The sequence below is a fragment of the Lissotriton vulgaris genome, chromosome 3_1 (assembly GCF_964263255.1).
Source record: "Lissotriton vulgaris chromosome 3_1, aLisVul1.2, whole genome shotgun sequence".
NCBI lineage: Eukaryota > Metazoa > Chordata > Amphibia > Caudata > Salamandridae > Lissotriton > Lissotriton vulgaris.
The window spans coordinates 554,374,243-554,391,875 of record NC_141689.1 but is presented as its reverse complement, the minus strand read 5'-3'; the positions used below and the strand labels follow the sequence as shown (position 1 = coordinate 554,391,875).

The 17,633-nt window shown below is 44.3% G+C and overlaps 1 protein-coding gene across 1 annotated transcript in view; it reads right to left on the bottom strand.

Annotated features, from left to right (window-relative positions):
* The window catches only part of MSH3 (mutS homolog 3), a 2,089,876-nt gene that overhangs the window by 1,856,735 nt on the left and 215,508 nt on the right, over positions 1–17,633 (bottom strand). Inside the window, exon 6 of the mRNA XM_086960834.1 lies at positions 14,387–14,504. Coding sequence (XP_086816960.1) covers positions 14,387–14,504 — 118 coding nt within the window. The remainder of the gene's footprint in view (positions 1–14,386; positions 14,505–17,633) is intronic.

The following is a 17,633-nucleotide window of genomic DNA, read 5'->3' as shown; positions in this document are numbered from 1 at the left end:
TTTGAGGTATAGCCCACCTCCATATGTCCTGTGCTAGTTGAGAGAGTTGCAGGGAGTGTGTGCCTCCCTGCTTCTGTATGTAGTACATTGCTGTCATGTTGTCTGTGCGGACTAACACAGCTTTGTTTGCTACTTGCTTCTGGAAAGCTTTTAGTGCTAGGAATATTGCTAGTAACTCCAGATGATTGATGTGGAGTAATTTTTGTTGCGGTGTACACCTGCCTTACATGGTGTGTTGCAGTAGATGGGCTCCCCAGTCGAAGACCGATGCGTCCGCAGTCAAGATTATGGGCCAGATGTAGGAGCCCTAATACCGGTCGGTAACGGCCGAATTCGGCCGTTACCGACCGGTATTAGGGTTTCCAGATGTAGGGGGCCTATATTTTACCGATTCTGTAAAGTTACCGAATCGGTAAATTTACAGAATCGGTAAAATACCGAATCGGTATATTTACCGATTCGGAAAAACCATATGTAGGTGGCACTCCTAAGAGTGCCACAGGCCCTTAAAAATCGGTATTTTAACCCCCAATCCTATTGGGTGGTAAAATACCGAATTCAGGTGTGCATGCACATCTGTGCATGCACACCTGTGCACTGTGACACACAGACATGCCCTTATGGCATGTCTGTGTGCCACATTGCACACAAGTCCAGAATTGAAGTGCTAGAGGGTGTCAAAGTGACACCCCCTGCACCCTTGCAGGATTCGGTATTTACCGATTCTGCAAATACCGAATCTGTATTTCACATTGATTCCTATGGGCTTCAAGGCCCATAGGAATCAATGGGAAATACAGATTCGGTATTTACAGAATCTGTAAATACCGACTCTTACAGATTCGGTAATTTTTTACCTACATCTGCCTCCTTCCAATTTACCGACTTTTAAATACCGAATCGGTATGACTCAGTATTTAAAAGTCGGTAAATCGGATTTACCTACATCTGGCCCTATCTGAGGAACTGGCTCTAGGAACGGTCGTCCCTTGGAAAGGTTTTTGGTGTTCCACCACTGCAGAGAGCGATGAGTCCGACCGTCTACCAACACTAGATCTGTTAAGTGACCTTGAGCCTGGTTCCATTGACGTGATAAGCACTCTTGTCGCGGACGCATCTGAAGTCTTGCATGGGGTACTATGAAGATGCAAGAGGCTATCATCCCTATGAGTTGCATGAACACTTGTGCTGGGAGGGAGTGTTGTAGCTGAAACTTTGTTAGAAGAGTTTGCATGCTGGCTATACTTGCTGGAGTGGGATAAGCTAGCGCTGTTGAGGTGTTTAATGTGGCACCGAGGTACTGTTGTACTTTGGATGGCTGTAGATGAGACTTGGGGTGGTTTATGTAAATGTAAATGTATTTATATAGCGCAAATCACTGACCGAGGTCGGTATCTAAGCGCTTGCTTAAGGAACCCATCCTGGTATTCCCCTGTGAGATAACCCCGGCAGGGTATCCACAAGGTGAAAGCCAGGCATCCCACCGCGAGGGGCCGTTGTGGAGATTAAGCAAGCTATTGCCCAGAGTCGCAGAGTGTGAACCCGTGAGTCGAGAAGGCACTGGAGCGAGAATTATCGAGTCCGTGGAATTTTTTTAGCCCAAGACCCGCCGAGGCGGGGAATTGAACCCTGGTCCAGGGCCGATCTCAGCTTCCGGGTCTGCCGCCTCTAACCCCTGAGCCACACTTCTCCTTATTGTGAACCCCAAGTTGTAGAGCAGTTGGATGGTGGCATGAGTGTGTTCCACGCATTGATTGTATGAGCTGGCTTTTATGAGCCAGTCGTCGAGGTACGGGAAGACATGGATGTGCGGTCTTCGTAGATGCGCTGCCACTACTGTTAAGCACTTGGTGAATATTCTTGGTGCTGTTGTGACTCCGAATGGGAGTACTTTGAGTTGATAGTGCTGCCTGTCTATTACAAATCTGAGATACTTCCTGTGAGCCTTGTGAATGGAAATGTGGAAGTATGCGTTCTTGAGATCTAGAGTAGCCAGGAAGTCGTTTTGCAGAAGGAGCGGAAGGACTTGTTGGATTGTGATCATGTGAAAATGGTCTGACTGTATGTATATGTTTAGCAGTCTGAGGTCTAAAATAGGCCTTAGAGAGCCGTCCTTCTTTGGAATCAGAAAATATAGAGAGTAAACCCCCTTGTTTTGTTGGTGCAGAGGAACTGGTTCTATTGCCCTTTTTTTCTAGCAGGGATACTACTTCTTGCTTTAAAAGTGATAGATGTTCTTTTGACATTGGACGCTGTGTGGGTGGTATGTTCGGGGGGGCAGATGTTAGTTCTAGACAGTGTATTTCAGACATGGAGAAACGGTTTACAGTAAGAGGTTATAACACGAGAGATTTAGTAAAAGCAAAAGATCGGGTAATGAAAATCAAAAGAAGTACTACATTAAGACCAAAAGACAAGAAGAAAGAGGGTTCAGACCAAATTAGACTAATTAAAGAATACACAGGGATGAACACTACATTACAAAAGAGCCTTACTAATCACTGGCACATATTACATGCGGATAGGACTCAGAGAATTTGTAGGGGAAAAACCTCAGATCACATATTGGAGAGGGAGGACGCTGGGATCCTTACTAAGTCCTAGTTATCCCACAACATGAATGTCACCATCATGGTTAACTGAAAGATTGAAAGGTTTCTTTAGATGTGGTAACTGCGGGTTGTGTAGGTTTGCAGCACACAAGACAAAAAACTTTAAAGACAATAAAGGAAAGATGTATATGATTTTGTCAAATATTACGTGTAGTACTAAATATGTAATATATAGCATTGAGTGCAAATGTATGAGGAAGTATGTGGGAAGTACTATCAGGGCACTTAAAGACAGAGTGGCAGAACATATGCGAGCCATCAAAAATAATGATGTCAGATATCCTATTGCCAAGCATGTACATACTTGTATCGACCAGGGTCCGATCAAGTCATTTTCTTTTTATGGTATTGAACATATACAGTTTGACCCAAGGGAGCTGAAACAGCGGAGGCATGAAGCCCGTTGGATCATGCGCTTGCGAGCAGTAGAAGACGGATTGAATTATGACCAGGAACTGGAATATTTCTTGGGAGATTAATTGGGTTCAGACTAATGGTGCTATTGAGACTCAGACTCAAAATACTGTGGAATTTGATATATAAACTGCAGAGGCTTGGTCACAACCAGTATAGCATGACAATAAATGGTATTATTTAAATTAGAGTAAAGATTGTGAATAGCCATTACTGTTGGTTATCATGTAGAGTGGGTTATGTAGAATTGTGAATATTCCAGCTCAGATGCTGCCTGAAAACACCAAGAAAACAGTTGTCAATGCCCTAATAACATCTAGGCTAGATTATGGCAACGTTTTGTACCTGGGGGCGAACAAAGCTACTGTCCGCAGGTTGCAATCAGTGCAAAATGCAGCAGCCAGACTACTCTGTAAAATTCCCATCTCTACTCCAACCACTAAATACATCAGGAAGTTACACTGGCTAAAAATTGAAAACCGAGTTAAATTCAAATCTCTATGTTTTATGCACAGGATTTCCACCAACACTGCTCCTAAATATCTGCAAAACCTGGTGCGCCCCTACCGTCCTTCCAGATCTCTTCGGTCTTCCACGGCAAATCATTTTGAAATTCCAAGGACCAGGCTGTCACGCAAGGGTGGCAAGTCCTTCTCATTCCTAGGACCTTCGCTCTGGAATTCAATGCCACATACATTGCGGTCTGAGTCGAATTACATCAAATTCAGAAAAGCCTTAAAAACATGGCTCTTTAACATCTAGTTTTCTGTAACCGCATTGCTATTGGGATCTGCCGCGCCGGGAAACCCTTTGTTGGGTAGCTGTGCGCATTACAAATGTAAACAAATAAATAAATAAACAGATTGATATTCTCAACGGTAAACTGTAGTAATACTACGGTAATATTAACCTGCAATTAACGGCGTCCTTTCATAGCATATGAAACTTATCTGGTTATGATACATTATACCGCAGATGAGAACCGTTTATTTGACACAGATAAGTTGAGTAGAATGATTAATATCATCAATATAAAAAATATAAATATATTAAATTGGGCATAACATTATTGATATCCAGCTCTAAATTTTGGGCATCCGGTTTTGATTACGATTGTGAATAAATAAACTGTTATTTTACGTCATGATAAATAAATCAAGTGGGTAGTTGGTACAGAGAAGTGCTTAAAAAATATGAGCGTTGTGAAACCCGACGCGAAAACATATTCCAAGATGGCGCCGATTCTTTGACAGAGTTAGTTCTCTTTCGTTTTGTGGGGCAGCCGGATTTGTGCATCAAATTGAATAAATGGATTATTACTGTATGTCATGAAAGGCAAATAATTTAGGTGGTTAGTGGGGTCAGAAAAGTGTTTAATAATAGATGTTGTGGAACCTGACGCAGAAACATACTCTAAGATGGCGCCGATATTTGGACAGAGTCAGTCCTCCTTCGATTGCGGGTTATTTAGCATAGCGAGGTCGATGCCAGTGTAGCGTTTACACGGGAAAGAGTTTCATGCGGAGAATCAGACCGCGATAAGGTATGTACACTGGAGAGGTTTAAACTACGGCTTGGACACTGATATATTGATAGTGACAAGCTTTCAAACATTAATACGGATTATTTTGACATTATTTCCAGGTCCCCCGTACTCCGAGGTGAACCTTGTGGATTTGGAATAACAAATGCTTGTGATTGGAGAGCACGTTTGATTTTGGGAGGACTGATATCTTGTTGGAGTGGATACATAAACAGTAAGTGTTTAATAACCACTGGTGGACTTTCCTAGTATAAAATAGACATTGTACAAAACTAGTCTAAACGAACTGAACTGGAATTAGCTGTAGCTAGTCACAAAGACAGGGTTCGTTTTTGGTAATAATTATAGACACTTATCTTTACCTAGGGCGATATAAATGGTCTAATTAGAGACAATTCGTTATTATTTTACAGATATTGGTTAAAACGGCCACAAATCTTTAATTAGAGGAAAGGATCAGACTGTTTTAGGTAAGGGTTGGTCATTGTGTCAATATACAGGTGACTAGCATTTTGTGTTGTGGATTCAAGCCTCCGCAGCTTTTAGGCTAATTGATATCAAACAAACTTATGTCGTTTCAGGATATACTCAGCCATAGATACAGCAGGTACAATTGGTTAAGACATAATGTGTATTTATATTTGTGTTTAAATTTAATAAGTTTGGGCTATCTTGTTGGTGGAATACAGCACAACATGATATACAATCACAGAGGGTGTCTCCATAACCCCATGTACTTTAATTTCTGTAATGATCTTTAATTATGCATGTGCACACGTTCTATTACTCCCCGCACTCAAACTGGTGCATTGTTTCAGGCAATGGAAATAATATTTGCCATATTGTATATGTAATACTAAGTTTTATGTATTGCTTCCAGCCCTGAGGAAGTCGTGAGGGTTACACCCGCATAGGACGAAACGCGTTGGCACAAGGGAGTGGAAGAAAAAGAAAAGGACGGAATATCAAGGATATCATGTGTTTTATTACTCCTTAAATATACTCTTTATATGCCCTAGCCTGTGCAACAGAAAACTTTAAATAGTATTTTCAACTTGGTAGTTGAGCTTTTGGAGGGATTGGGTGTTTACTCTCCTTTTCTGTGAGCACGGCTGTACTGTGTTGGTGTGATTTGGTTCAAAATTGAGTGTAAATTTTACATGAGCGCTAAATATCTCTTTAAACACCACTTTCTGTTGTAAATTAGTTCTAGACAGTAACCTGGCTGAATAATTTGTCGCACCCACCTGTCTGATGCGATGTTGATCCAGGCAGGCAGGAATTGTTGAAGTCTTCCACCCACAGGAATGGAAAGTCATTGGGTAGGGGTAGAGGCAGAGCAGGAGTTGTTGTTTTTGCCTCTGCCTTTGTTGTTGCTACCCCTGTAACCCCCTTTCTGGTAGCCCTTAGTGAATGTGTATTGACCAGGGGTTTTGTAGGAAGTGGAGGGACTTTCTGAGGAGTAGTCCCTTTTGTTGCCTCTGTACGATGAGCGACGAAAGGAACGTCTCGGGGCTTGCTGCTGCAAGGCTCCCATAGATTTTGCTGTATCGGTGTCTTTTTTCATTTTCTCTAAAGACACGTCAACATTTGGGCCAAATAAATGTGTCTCATCATATGGCTGATTAAGGATGGAGATTTGTACCTCAGGTTTAAAACCTGAAATACGTAGCCAGGCATGTCTACGTAGTAGGGTGCTGGTATTGATTACCCTTGAGGCCGTATCTGCAGCGTCTAGGGCACAACGAATGGAAGTATTAGTGATATTTGTACCTTCCTGTATAAGTTCATTAGCCCCGTTTCTGTATTTGTCTGGTAGGTGCTGCATTATGGACTCTAGTTCATCGTAATGTGCCCTGTCATATCTTGTCAGCAACACTTGGGTGTTGGCAATGTGCCAGATGTTAGCTGCTTGTGCCACTGTTCCCTTGCCGGAGGCGTCAAGGAGCTTAGATTCTTTGTCTGGTGGTGAGGCCTCACCTGATGTCTGGGAATTAGCACGTTTACGTGCATTAGACACTACTAGAGAATCTAATTGTGCCCGACCTTTAATATATACTGGGTCTGCAGGGGCAGCTTTATATTTTTTCTCAATGCGAGGATTGAGGACCCTAGCCCTGACAGGATCCTTAAAAACCTCTGTTGAGTGCTTGATGACACCCTTAAGCATTGGTAAAATGGCAGTAGACCTTTGTGTGTTATCAAAAGTGTCTAGTAGGAAATCTTCCTCTACTGCATCGGTGTGTAAGTCCACCCCATGATATTGTGCAACCCTTTGGACTAGTAGGTTAAACCCTATAGTGTCCTCTGGTGGGGAAGGTCTGGAAGGGTATACATCATCTTGTGGGACGTAAGGCACATCAGGGGTGTTGTAATCATCCCATGGATTAGGGGACGGAGGGGGACTATTGGTGCCTGCTGGGTCGTGTGCACCCCCACCTATGTCGTCAGAATCTGTGTCTACATCATCATCTGGATTAGTAGATGGTGTAGGTGAATGATGTGGTGGAGGAGGAACAATATGGGGAGGTGGTGGAGAAGGGACCCTTAATGGAGAGGTTGCAATGTCCTTCTTATTTGGAGGGGGAGTAGGTGCTGGCGCCTCAAGTGGTCTCTTCTTGGAGCTGAGAGTCAATTGTCCGGTTTTAGGATCCTTTACAAGAGTTTTGTGATTGGGATCCTGTGTAAAAAGTTCTTCTGAGTGGGGCAAATCCTTTGGCGTCGACGTTTTCAGCTCCGTAGGTCTTTTCGGCACTGAGTCAGTAGCTGGTGTCGAGTCCTTTGGCTTAGGAGTGTGCCCTTTTGCAATGTCTTTTACCGGAACAAGTTTTTTCGGTTCCGGGTATGACTCGTGTGCGACCTGGCGCTTTGGGCGATTTTTTACTCAGCTCAGAGTGCGGTTTCGGCATCGATGTGCCGCTGCCAGTCTTCGGCGCCGTGTGCTTAGTGTCAGAGCAACGGTCGGCGTAGTAGAGGAAGATGGCTTCTTCTTCGGTGTCGGTATAGGATTGGCACCGGGAATAGGCTGGCTCGAGCCTGAGCCGCCTGAAGGCTTAGTGGGCTTCTTTGCCGGGCCTGAAGGAGGGGCCTGGGAAGCAGTGTCTCGGTGTGCACCCAGGCCCGAAGGTAAGGGTGTGACCGAAGCCTATTTTGAGGGTGTCGAAGAAGGGTTGGGGTCGCCGGTCTTACTTATGACCTGTTGAGCTTGAGTGATGTCCTCGACGTCGGAGTCTTCGGCATCTGAGGATCCAATACTCTCTTCAGCGTGCTGGTGTTCTGGCACGTCGACGCCCTCTTCGAAGAGGTCGTCGGGGACCGAAGCTGACGAGCTGACGAGCGAGCCATAGTTCTCCGGGCTCGTCGGTCCCGAATGGTTTTCTTGGAGCGGAATGAGGCACACGCCGAACAGTCTTTGGCCTTGTGCTCCGGTGAAAGGCAAAGGTTGCACACCTCATGCAGATCGGTGTGGGGAAACTTCGACTCACATTGAGGACACTTCTTGAATGGCGTTCTTTCCATGAGCCAGAAAGTAAGGCCTAGGTAGGCCCGAAGGCCTTCTTTGACGACCGGAATTGAAGACTTCGAAGTGATAGAGAATCACGTCGATGTAGCGCGATCGAAACAATAATGTCGAACTGGGTGAGGATTGCGCGCCGAAGGAAAATCGGTTCCAAACTGGAGCGCAGGAAACACATCCGAGCCCGATGGCGGAAAAAACTATCTGGGGATGGAGCCGATGCCCATGCGCAATGTGGTTGTAAGGAGGAGTCACCTATCTCGCGACTTCCAAAGAACTTTTCGGGACAATAACAAACTGCAAACATCCGGGCCCAAAACTAGGTGGCGATCTATGCATAAAGTGCAATCTGCAGCTCATATGCCTCCAACATTAGATTCCTTGCCAAAGGACGATCTCATGATAGTCGCAGGGGACTTTAATGTCCCCCTAGACCACACGCTAGACGGACAGTCAAAATGCCATTGGCAACCCACCAAAGCGCAAACCATGCAAAAAAACATCTGCGCCAAATTCAACCTCAAAGACCCCTGGCGACTCCCGCACACGGACACAAGGGATTACACTTTCTACTCCAACCCACACAACTCATACAGCAGGATAGATTACATCCTGATTACAAATCCACACACACGCCTAGTAGAACACACAGAGATAGCCCGAGACTGGTATCGGACCATTCATGCATTACCCTTAAGCTGAGTGGGTTCCACAACGAGGATATTCCCCGCAGGTGGAGATTCAATAGTGACCTCCTGACAGACCCAGAAAAGAACAAAAAAATAGATGAGGCCATAAAAGAATACCTCAGTCACAACGACACACCGGAAACCAAGCTAAACACATTGTGGGACGCACTAAAGGCGACAATCAGAGGCACAATAATCGAGCTTAAGGCCAAAATTAACAAAACTGCGAACATACGCCTATAACAGCTGGAACATGCACAAGGATGTCCCTTAAATTCCGGTTCCTACGAAAGGCCACCAAAGGTTGATCCAATGAAGTTTCCTCCTCATTACTATTCAAGATTTTCCAGTGTTTCTGAATGATGTTTTTTATTTTAAAGTTAAAGGGGGAATGATTGACTACACAAACCACCTGGTTCTTAGGATCTCTTCTCTTTTCCTCCAAAAGGGCATCACGATGATAGTATTTGGCCGTTTTGTATGCATGGCGAACTAATCTATTTGGGTAACCTCTCATTATTAATCTCTTCTTCAAAGCATCACCCTGTTTATGGAATTCCACCATATTGGTGCAGTTCCTCCTAATTCTAAGGAACTCTCCAAATGGGATTGAGCAGACCACATCTCAGCCAAGCATGACGCCACTATCCTACGCGGACTAACTAAAAAGAAATAGGAGTTTAATAAAATTCTGGGTGAAAGGGCTGGGTTGTGGCTCAACAAGTAATAAGGCCAAGAGGGCAGGGAAACAACTAGCCTCCTACCTAAAATACAAGTGCAACCAATTCACAATATCATCCATCATAGAAAAAAACCCACACAAAACACAGGGACATCCTTAAAACACCTTCCAGGAATTCAACCAGGACCTTTATAAAAATGACTAATCCTTCGACCCAGAGGCATGCACAAAATACCTTGCCAGAATAGACCTCACAAAACTATTAAGAGCAGAAACACAAAAGCTAGGGCAAGAAATTAAAATTAGCGCAACTGAAATCGAAAGGGGAATCAAATCAATGAAAGACTACAAAGCACCAGGTCAGGACTGATAAACAACGGCCGTCTACAAGGCCTTCCTAGAACAACTGGGACCCACCATGAAAAGGCTTTTCAACCACTGTGCCAAGGAGGGGTTGGTATCATAATCCATGTCCGAGGCCAATGTAGTGGTGATCCCAAAAGAAGGCAAGGACGCTCTTCTACCCAAGAACTAAAGGCCCATCTCCTTAATAAACGTAGACCACAAGATCGAAGCAAAAATACTGGCAACAAGACTAAACTCGGTCCTACCTAACCTAATTAGTACCTCACAAGTAGGGTTCCTAAGGACCCGCTTGTCCAGCGATAACACCAGACTGACCCAGCTGTGGCCATCTCCCTCGACGCCGAGAAGGTCTTTGATAGAGTTTTGTGGGCCTTCCTCGACCAATGCATGCATACATTAAACTTGGGGGAGGGATACATCAGGATGGTTATGGCACTGTATGGGGACCCAAGGGCGCATTTAGTAATAAATGGATAGCTTTCGGAACCCCTAAACCTACAGCGCGGCACCAGACAGGTATGCCCGCTATCCCCCTCACTCTTCCTGCTGGCCCTAGAACCCCTGATCAGAGACATTAAAGCAAATGCCGAAATAAAGAGGGTCAGCATAATAGACATACAAATTAAACTAGCCGCATACGCGGACGACGTCCTCATTGTGACAGAACAACCTGAGACCTCTATCGCTGCCCTGCTGGAGACCATAGAGCTATATTCAGCACAATCAGGATACAAGCTCAATAGAGACAAATCAGAGTGCAAGCCCCTTAACATCCACACCACAAGAGAGGGTCGGGTCTCACCTGGCAGAAAGGTTTTATTAAATGCCTGGGGATCCACTTCGGAAGCGACCTTATGACCACACTTAACGAAAAAGAAAAAAGACTACTAGGGAAAATAAAGACACTCCTAGAGTCCTGGTCCCCAAAATGTATAACATGGTGGGGTAGAATAGAGACAATCAAGATGATGATCACCCCAATGATTAACTACCTGGTGAGCATGCTCCCCCTGAGACTCACAGATGACTTCCTCCGTTGCGTAGATAATCTAATCAGTAACGTAGATAATCTAATCAGTAACTTCCTTTTGCGAGGGAAAAAGGCATGCATAAGCATTAAGAAACTCAGACTAGACTAGACAAGAAACTGGGAGGGGTAAACCTAGCAGACTTTAGATCCTACCAAACGGCATTCTTAGCAAAGCAAGGTACTGCATGGCTAGCACCGCCACAATCCTACATCCCAGCATGGTAGAGAGAGCAATACTAAACAACCTCAACCCACTGGCGCTCCTGACATCGAATAAGCTCACACAGACATCCAGCCCTATCTTCAAGAATACAAAAAACGCCCTGCTAAAGATAGACAACAAAATGGAGAATAGGGTAAGAAACTTGAAATGGGAATCTCTATGGGCCAACAGCAAGTTCCAATATAGCGGTCAATGCCTTCACCTAGAAGCATGGACTGAGAGGGGCATCTCGCACCCATCTCAGCTCGTTGAAGGAAGGCCAACCCTATACTTTTGAAACACTTAGGAGGAAGCACAACCTACCGACATTAGAATTCTACAACTTTCTTAAAATCAAGACAGCCTTTCAAAAGCCAAACTCACGCCAGTCAGCCCCTCAATCATACAATACACCGGTAATCTCAATAAAATAGCCATCAGGTATCACACCTATATAAGCTTCTACGCCCCAAATCCACCAAACTCAATGACAAAACTACTACCTATTACGTAAAGCAGACTGATACCCCACTCACCGAACAGGAGCTAGCTTTTCTTTGGTCTTCGCCATCACCCAACAAAATTACACCACCACTGTCACAAACAAAATTCTGGCTTCTCCACAAAACCTTCTGGACACCCGCTCGGCTGGCCTCACTAGGACTCAAAGACGACAACCTTTGCTGGAACTGCGCCAAAGAGAAAGGGGATCTAGAGCACCTTATATACTACTGCCCCAATATAAAAAATGCATTGGGGTGCACACTAACCGGCTTTCTCCTCCCTCACCACAGCTTTCATAACCGCACATCTCCCCACACAACAAGACAGAGACCTCCTAGACCTTCTTCTGATCGCAGCAGTCAAGTTGGTCCTGGCCAACTGGAAAGATACCGCTAAAATATCATATATGTGTTGGTTTAACTGGGTGACACACCTCAGAGGAGCAGATAGCACTGCCCTGCAAAACTCACCCTGGAAATCACTGGACATTTTCCTCGAAGCATATGACCCACCCTGAATCCATCAGGACTCCGGCGTAGCAACCACCAGACGCGGACGCCAACCCAGACTAGGCTTACATCAAAGCATCACTTCTTGCTTACTTTCTCTTTTCTTCTATTCTCTTCCTACACTACTCTATCCCTAGTTAACCTCGACGGACAACATAGAGGGCTCCAGAGGGACTAGCTTAAAACAGCAATTTGCACTGTATGTAACCCATTCAAACGTATATGTAACTGCTTTCCGCAATGACATGTAAAGACCTCCTGGAACTCTTAACTGTAAAACGAATGTTCCTTTTCTGTGTAAAATAATAAAAATCATGTGAAATAATAAAAAAAAAGAAAGTAGAGTCTCAACCCTTTACAATGATGTCTCCCCACTGAAAAGGGAAACCTGGGGGCGAAGTTAAGTAAATGGGGGTGGCAAGAAGCAAGGAGTGGGGGCTCACAAGGTAGAACCCAGGGTCTTTTATGGCCTCAGGCTCCTGCCACCACAAAATGTGCTTATATAGTTTAAGCAAACACTGGCAAAGTCAATTGCTTTCAGCTATGTGGGATCTATATTGGCTTTGTCCCAGGCTGCTTTAAAACATGGCTATGGTAAACAAAAAAAGAGCTATGACTCAGCCAGCGTTGATCATGTTATAGCACTTTTTTGCTTCTTTAAGCCATGATGCACTGCCATCTGCACGGCTGTGCAACTTGTCTAAAAAACATAAAACAAAGTAAAATAGCACACATATCCGTGCAAACTATTTAGCTTTGTTTAATGTTTTCTGTGGGGGATAGGGTGACTTGGAGTGGGCAGAGGGAACTGCAAAGATCAGCAACACAAAGGGGAGCGGGGGCTGTGCGGGGGTGAAGCAACACGAGGGAGGCAGAAAGGGCAGTAACAGCAGAGGGATTGCGGGGACAAGCAACACAAGGGAGCTGAGATGGAGGACGGAGAGATCAGAAACACAATGAAGGGCAGGGGGCAAGCAACGCAATTGAGGTGTGGAGGAGCAAAGGAACAGTAACAACGCAGAGGGTGAGGCAATTGTGGGGGCAAGCAACACAAGGGAGTTGTGGGGGAATGAGCAGCAACACAACAAAGGGCAGGAGTGCGGGGCAAGCAACATGAGGGAGGTGTAGAAGAGGGAGGAAACCACAACACAACAGAGGGCAAGTGGATTGCAGGGGGTAAGCAACACAAGGGAGGTGTGAGGAAGAGAGCAGCAATACAACGTAGAACAGAAAGTGGCAAGAGCATGGACGGTGGAAAGAGGATGGGGCTGGAAACACATGCACTCTTACAGAGTGCAAAAAAAGTACCAGCAGGAGTTTTCGGCCTGTGGAAGGACACTGGCAGCAGACAGGAAACTGTAGTTTGTCCATGATCCACGGCCGGGACAAACACTTGAAGACCCAGCAGGAAGTAGGAGGCTGTGACCAAAAAGAAGAAAGGAGTGACGTCGGAGTCAACCAATGGTAAGTAATGTTAAGTATTAGGCTGGCTCTAAGCTAATTTTTAAGTCTTTTTATTTTTTAACAAAAGTTTTTGCATGTACGCTGTTCAGGAGAAACCTAAAAAGAAATCCTGACTGGTTAATAAATAATGAAGCCGCCAACACTAGCCACGCCACTAGATAGAGCCAGTGCTGTTGCTCCCTGAAAAAGGAAAACTCTTTCTTTCAAAGAACATTTATTTATACTTAGACCAAGGTGGGGGAAACGCATTACTTTTTTACCCCCCCAAGAACCACAAAAGATTCTGACACGCCTGGTCTTCAGTATTTCAGTATTAGTAGGACCGTTTTTTCATTTAGATCTTTTTATCAAAACAGGCTCTCTCGTTAACAAGGAATAGGAATATTTGATGAGAAAAGGAGCATTTTATTATTGTGATTATTAAGGAAGCTAAGATCTCAGAGTGGAGCAGCGCTGATCTAAATCCCAGGTTATCAAGTTCATTCCATTCAGCCTTAAGGAGGACATACCGAAGTCTTTCAAGACAAGGGTACTTGTATATGGCGATGAGTTGGGACACTGCTTGTTCTAGTAGGATTAACTATGACATCAGGAGAAACATGGTTGACATAGGAACCAAAGGAAAAGGACGAGCTCTCGACCATTCAGCATTGGGAGTGGTCAACATTTAAGGTTACTGTGCGAAATTAAAACTGGAAGTAAAGGCTCTAATTTCTTAACGCAGAAGCTCAGTGCTAAAAACGTGCAAATCAGACTGCCAAATACTGGGAAGAAATAAAGATGAAAATTGAAGAAGAAATAGACATGAAAATAAATATCTATCATTAAATGTAAATCGTTTAAAAAAAGGATATCTTCTCCAATAAGAGTAGACTTGGTGTAAAGTGCAGTCAACTGTCGCGCAAATAATGCACTTTTGTTTTCTCCAGCTGCTTTCAATGCTGCCGTCTCGGTTTGCTTTACAACTCCCACCTGCAACAGAAAATGAGCTACATCACTCTCTGGAAAAAATGCAACAAATATGATCCTCAGGGTTGAAGATACAATATGAAAAAATACCAAAATCCAGCAGAGATCAACTTGCACCATTTTAAAAATAAGGAAACTGTTGTGTCCCAGGTCAAACTGTTACACAATCATACCTAGCTGGCATGCTACATTCATTCTTTCTAACCCATCTTCACGTAATAAAAAGACACCCTGAGGCAGCAAGAACAATAATCTGCATTTTAGCACAGCATGCAGCTCCATTATGAGGCTGGAAAAAGCAAAGCTACCACAAGTTGTTGTATGAATACCACTGCAAGTCACTATTGTATGAAATTAGGTGTTTGCCCGGACAACAACTTTGGACAAGCATCAATATGGAACACTCTAGATACAGTTATCAGCTACCTACATCCTACTTCTTCTGCATAACACTACTGCAAATCAATACAAAGCATAGACATATATATAATTCATGTTTTGAAATGTTTTTCATCTGTAACACTGGTTTTCCATGTTGATATGTGGTATAGATGCAACCAGTCACGCTCTACAGTCCATGGACACAAAGGAAGCCGCAGTGGTGAAAACTTCAAAAAATGTCCGATGGCCGATCAACAAAATGATCTGTAAATTGTATCAACTGCAAGAGTCTTTAGGTTCCTGTCTTTGATGAAAGTCTTCTTCAATGCTAAAACCAAATTATAGATTTAACAGATACATAACCAGTGCATTAACCATTTAGATAACCCTCCTCATCATTTCCATTCCTTCCGGAGTATTAACACTTGGGCATATTTTTTTGTCCACTGCAAAGAGCATACGTTAGCTTAGAGTCCATCTGCAATGTCACACAGAAGTATGGTCCCTTTAACAGATCCTTGAGCTGCTTTCGTAGCCACTCTGTGCTCCACTGCGTCAACTAGAATTAGCATCAGCATTTGTATCCTACCACTCACCGAGGTCTTCGACGACTTTACCACTCATAGACTTACTCTACGGCTTCAATGTGTAACCACTTCAACGTCCTTCTGAAATCCCAGTATATCACTCCTTCAGCCCTACCATAATGCATGTTCTGAAATAGTCTTCTACTTAGTTTTTTCTAGCATAACCAAGTCGTCGGAAAAAGTGGCAGCTGTGAATCCTGAAATTGTTTCTTCAAGATATTACACTAGTCTTTCTTCCATATTTTTCATGAATATCCCCACCTCTCTGGCTAAGATTACATGTCTATACCTTGCCAGTGTCCTGACTGGTTCCACATCTGTCCCCTGCACTAGTTCTGTATCTAGCACATGTGTTACAAAAAGGTGCCACTGATTCTCCCTAATATTCTTGGATGTAACTGGTTGACTGAATGGCCTTTTACATCTTCTGCTCAGCTTACATCAGTACAATCGTTCCCTTGAAATGGACTCTTATCGCCTGTTCCTTTCTTATTTACGCCATTCCTCCAATAATGAAGATTTTCTAATCACACAATATTTCCTTCCTCTCTCTAGCCCTACAAATTCACCCTTTTATTTCCTGATATTGGTTAAGTACAGAACAAAAACGTATTTGATTTCTTACTTTTTTTCCCCCTTCTGTTTAGATTGAAGATCCCCCATATCCAAATTCGTTTTCTGATGCGCTGGTGCTGCTTGACCTCAGCGCTGCTTTTGATACCGTCAACCACTCTTTGCTCCTGCGATGCCTCAAAAAAGGAGGGCTGGACAAATGGGCCTTGGAATGGATAAGATCCTTCTTACAAGATCGTAGCTTCCAAGTGTCTCAGAGGCAGTTCTACTCGAAAAGCATCAGGCTGACACAAGGAGTGCCCCAGGGGTCTATCCTTAGTCCCACCGTTTTTAATTTATATATGTCACCCTTAGCAGACCTAATTGCAAAATACGACATTAGTGTTGTGTCATATGCGGATGACACACAATTAGTGGTATCCCTATCGCAAGCCCATGACAAGGCAGCCACAATTTCTCCACCTGCTTACAGGAGCTAGAGGTCTGGATGGTTAAGAATTGCCTTAAATTGAATAGAAACACGAAGGAGGTTCTAATAGTTGGCAGGACTCGGTCTATATGGACCTCAAGGTGGTGACCCCAGTCCATGGGCTCCACCCCCTCTCCCAAGGAACAGGTTAAGAACTTGGGGATATGGTTGGACACAAACCTTTCCTTCCACTACCACACCAGGGTGGTTGCCGGAAAATGTTTCGGAATAAAGAAGGTTCTCTGGAAGACACTAGATGTGCCCCCTGCAGCAGCCAGAAAAACGCTGGTCCATGCACTGGTGACATCGCGCCTGGACTACGGGAATGCGTTGTACCTTGGGGCAAATAGGAGGTGTGCTCAAAGACTGCAAGGCATTCAAAATGTGGCAGCTCGCCTTGTTTTGAGGCTCCCCAGAAGAGCTCTATCCTAGAACGCGCTCGCAACGCTACACTGGCTCCCAGTAAGGGAGAGAATGGTGTTCTAAACACTATGCATTAGTCACCGCAAACGACAGGGAGAGGGCCCTAGCTATCTCTACAATCTACTGACCCCTTACATACCTACCAGGGCTCTCAAATCTGTGGGAACAGGAAGGGTAGAACTACCAGTATTCAAAAGAGCGCGGAGGGGGTGTGGGGCCTGGGGGGGAGGGGAGATCGTTCAGATGGCTGGCTGCTAAACTCTGGAATGACCTTCCGCAGTCACTCAGGTCTGAACCATCAGAGGGGATTTTCCGATTTTTTTTATAAAATAAGGCTCTTTCACATATAATGCCTCTGTGAGGTACGGTTTTCATCCTGCGCGATTTGCCCAGGGACGGGTAACTAGCTGCAGAGCTGGGACATATTGGGTAGTATAACCATCCAGGCTTTTGTGCTTACCATTTCTGCCACAGTACTTAAAAACCATAGTGTCTTTTATTATAGTACACTTTTCATTCACCTGGTATTGAGGTTCCATGCATAATATTGGTTCACGTTCCTTTTGTAGATCTTCTGCTGTTTGCGAATACTAGGCCTCTGCTAGCTCAATTTTATATAGCCCCTCATATTTGTAAATTGGAATTTCTAATCTTGACAACAGTTGCAATTGTATGGAAAGCCACTGCAACTGTCTTCTG